At 36.8% G+C, this 4,019-nt stretch overlaps 1 protein-coding gene and 1 long non-coding RNA gene across 3 annotated transcripts; one reads left to right on the top strand and one right to left on the bottom strand.

The window, feature by feature from the left end:
• Positions 1-58: 58 nt before the first annotated feature.
• LOC118755757 (protein KTI12 homolog) lies at positions 59-1,017 on the top strand. Of its 2 annotated transcripts, XM_036490582.1 has the most exons (3): positions 59-200; positions 371-716; positions 780-1,017. In XM_036490582.1, exons 2-3 carry the CDS (start codon positions 573-575, stop codon positions 948-950), a joined length of 315 nt encoding a protein of 104 aa, XP_036346475.1. In that variant the 5' UTR covers positions 59-200; positions 371-572; the 3' UTR covers positions 951-1,017. The 2 variants fall into 2 exon arrangements, with proteins under 2 accessions (XP_036346475.1, XP_036346474.1); XM_036490581.1 differs by having other exon boundaries at positions 59-716.
• Positions 1,018-1,603: 586 nt separating this feature from the next.
• LOC118755758 lies at positions 1,604-2,542 on the bottom strand. The gene is made up of 2 exons (XR_004995055.1): positions 2,333-2,542; positions 1,604-2,082 (listed from the first exon to the last, which is right to left on the bottom strand). It is a non-coding gene; the product is annotated as an uncharacterized LOC118755758 (long non-coding RNA).
• Between the last annotated feature and the right edge of the window lie 1,477 nt (positions 2,543-4,019).

Genomic DNA, 4,019 nt, shown 5'->3' with positions numbered 1-4,019 from the left:
CACCTTCAAATGACTGATTTCAAATCACGCATTTTGGTCCAATGTAACAATGTATAAAACAATTGAACTGAATGATGTGTTTGTACCATGAAACTGAATGGCCCGCAGTGAACGTCTTTTGCCATAGCGCATAAATGGTTATAGCAAATGCCGGCTTCTCGAAAAATGAATACTTAGCGGATTCTCAGAAAGAAAACCAAGTGCGTAGCGATATTAAATCAGAGGCACTGCGGTTGCTCAATAAAGAAGATGTGGTATTATTATTATTTTTATTGTAGCAGCATACAAATTCCCCAAAGACTTTTTGGGGAGTGTAGCTGAAGTGACAGTCCTTGGCCAGATATAAATCTGGGTCGTTCCGGTTACGTAGACCCGACTGTTGTGGAAACGAAGATGTGGGCATCGTGGACGCTGGCAATTATATTAAAGGTACTATTTAACTCTACTACAAAGGGTGTAATAAGGCGCGAGCATGGGAGTTTAACGAACAGCGCACTGGTGCAGTTGTGTTGGATGATCGAGTGGACAATTCGAACGTGCCATAAAAAGGGGAAATATTTGATGCTTTGTGTATGCGTTACGAAGAGCCGCATGGCAATTGCCGTTGGGATAGTCCATTGTTTGTAGTGTTTCCCGATGATGCGCTTATTTTAGAGGCTATCTATGGCGCGCTATACGAGTTTAAAACCCTGCCACCAAATCAAAGCACACAAAATGTAAGCAAAGAAAAAAATTAAAAAAGCAAATACTTAGTTTGTTTACTTCTATCATTCTTATAGCCACCACTAAGCGCTACAAATTATCTTTTCGAGCTGGATAAGTTAACGCAACCAATTATAGCCGACGCCTTGGCTGCACGAAAAATTGGTAACACCGGTCCAGTGCCGGTGAAAGGTAATCAGGTGAAAGTAGAAGTTCCCGTGGCCGTAAATGCCATTCAACTGAACTGAAATTAAATTTTAAATAATATAATTTACAATTTCAACATCTAAACGAAAAAAATTTAATACTTGTAGTAAGTGGTAATGTTTTTAGCTGAAATTCCATTTGCTTTTATTATATTTTTCTTATTTTGTTTATAAAGGTGTCTTAATACAATTGCATTATTTAATATTATATTTCCTACTGTATTTCTATCGTAGATGGATGCAAGATAAATAGAATATAATAAAAAACTGCATCCAGTTAACTATATCATATGCATAGGACTATGAGGGAAAAATCAACCAAATTAAACATTTGCTTGCCACTAATTTCAACGCAGGTAAAATTTTTATTTCATTAATTTCGTGAAAAGTGTGTTCTACCAGCTATTTTTCGACTTTGTAGATTCTGAAATCATAGTTCTGGTTCCGGTAATAGTTTGCTTAAAATTACAACATGTGTTTTATGCTTTTGCATAATGCTTTAATTAAACTTAAAAACATATTCCATGTCAAAGAATTCAATTTCATATGCCTAATATTCAACATTTATACTACTCGATCATAAAAGAGAGCATATTTTTCGTACAACTTTGTTGTCATCAAGAGAGTTGTGTTTTTATAAACACATAGTCATACATACTGATTTGCATATCCACACTGGGATGTGTAAGAATTTGTTATGTTTGTGTCAAAAAACAAAAAACTAGGATTGCAAAATTACTAATAACTAAGTGTTAGCCAAGATAATACCTTGCGCCTTTTGCCGCCAATACTATTGATGTTGGTATGCGTATCTAGCCATTGCTGTAGTTATCTTCATAGTGACTATTGTTGCTGCTACTGCCAACGTCGCCATCAACAAGCTCATCAGATTCATCATCGCAACGCGATTAATCGTTATTTCGGTCAACTGGATTTTCTGGCTCGCGACAAATCCAAAATAAGCTCTCATATTCACTTTTAAGCATGGATTGTGGGTTTTATGCATATTTAGTGCGTACGCCTGTTTGGCTACGAAGAAAATTAAAACCAACCATGTTGATGATTAGCTCCAAATTTTCAAAAGTAGGTTCGGTGCTATTCTCGCCCTGTATATAGCTGAAATGATAAAGTAGTGGACCCAACTTCATCCAAAATGCTGCCTGGTTTCAATATTCTGAAAACAAAAAAAATATAGTTTCGAAACTGGAATTTGATTTTGTATTTTAAGCAAACTTTCAACATTAAAAACATTAAAAATTGCCCTAGTTGCAAGCGTTAAAATTATACAAACATAATAAATTATTACCAAAATAGTTTCATAAAAGTCGTACGCACTCGTGCTTATATATGTATTTATTTTAAGCGTGCATAATTTAAATCACTTGCCCACATGACAGGGACAATTTCGTTAAATATGTACATACCTAAAAATTGTTTCAATAAAGTCCACAATATTAATAGAGCAGTCGATAAAGAAGTAAGTGGCGACACAATGATAGCTGTTAGGCGTTTTGTAGACCTACTAAGAACAAAAATTTAAACGCGATAAAATAAGCACATACATATATACGTACCCAGCCAGCAAAATCATCGTAAACGAGCTCGTAACTGGATATTTTCTTGAAGAGAAACTGGATAAAAAGTCGTGGATAAAAAGTTCGTAAATGTACGTTTTCTTGCTGGCTGGGTATGTACAAAGTATCACAGTTTTATGAACATTCGAAGGTACTTCTAAGGTGTAAATAAACACCATTGGATATAAATGCGCGTGGATGTGCTTGTTTTGATTGATGGTAGTGACCACAAATGATGGAGCTTTCAACTGAATTTGCTCAGACAACAACTCCAATTGTGATACGGAAATACGCATCTGCAATCAAAATAGAAATTTACGTACATCTCATTAAGTTCATCAAATATTTAAGCTATCACATAGATTATTATATAAAAAAAAAACATATATATGTAAATGTAAGTGCGGCTATAATACTGACACTGGTAGGTACTGACTGTGTTTAATGCCTGGAAGCTTGTACTAAGACGTATGCCTGCTAAATTTCAATTGGATACGATTTCTGAAATATAAATATGATTAAAAGTTTGAACGTAAATAATTTAATATTTAATTTTACCAGTTTAAAGAGTGATTTTATTTAACTTTTTGTAGCGTACCAGCTTTGCCTTCTTCACTTTCAATTGTTTATTTAGGTGGCGCACTCTAAACAGTATCCGGCATTTCAAACGCTGTGTGGAAGGTCTACGTTAGCTGCTTTGTTCAGAAGGCGCTGCTTTATATTTTTACAGTGCGCTATTTCCTGTAAATTAACTGCAAGGAATACCGACTCCAAGCTCCTAATACGGTCTACAAAAAGGGGTGAAGGCTTTTTAAGGTACCATTTCGACACCTGATCGACCCACGTAAAAGTTGCGTTACCAGCCATATATTCTAGGGCATCGCCATGCAGCACATCTCTATCGCCTTGCAGCACATCAGCATCGCCATGTATCACATCGGTTCCCCCATGCAGCGCATTGCTGTCGCCTTCCAGCATATCGGTTTCGCCTTCCAGCATATCTGGATCGTATTCCAGCACATCGCATTTGGCGTGAGCGACACTCAGAGCGTCAACAATCTCTGATTCTGCTTTCAAAGGCTCTGGTTCTCCTACTTCCTGTTCATCTGGTGCGCTATTTTCGACCACCCCGCTTCCATACAACACCTGCGGGTTTGATGTGTTCAGCCATTCAACAGAATCCAGCTCGACGTTGCCTGTTTTGTTCAGATTTTCGGCATTCCTTGCTGAAAAATAATTCAGAGGGGCTATTCTCAAACGAGTCAGCGACAAATATCGTATCGCTATCATAACCTTGCGACATTCATAACACACGTCAGCTACTTCCGATAGTGATCCGAATAATGTCGTAAACTGGTTTGAGATTAGGTATACAGGTGTGGATAATATACAATTAAATATACATTTAAAAGATAATTTTTGGCAAACTTACCTAAAATGTATTGTCGGAGCTTGTACCTAAACTCCTTCGGCGTAGAGTGGTCGTTTAATCCTCCCTTGCTTCGTATATTTCCGAAGAAGTGCTCCAGCAAATCTT

The sequence above is a fragment of the Rhagoletis pomonella genome, unplaced genomic scaffold (assembly GCF_013731165.1).
Source record: "Rhagoletis pomonella isolate Grant_MI unplaced genomic scaffold, Rhpom_1.0 Rhpom_scaffold_07268, whole genome shotgun sequence".
NCBI classification, from domain to species: domain Eukaryota; kingdom Metazoa; phylum Arthropoda; class Insecta; order Diptera; family Tephritidae; genus Rhagoletis; species Rhagoletis pomonella.
Note: the sequence above shows the minus strand (reverse complement) of the source record. Positions and strands in the feature narration are given on the sequence as shown.

Excerpts from the sequence above, each read along its gene's own strand:
- LOC118755757 (XM_036490582.1), top strand. The coding sequence starts at position 573 with ATGCGTTACGAAGAGCCGCATGGCAATTGCCGTTGGGATAGTCCATTG. Across the intron at positions 717-779 it reads CAAATCAAAGCACACAAAAT|CCACCACTAAGCGCTACAAA; the intron begins GTAAGCAAAGAA and ends TCATTCTTATAG.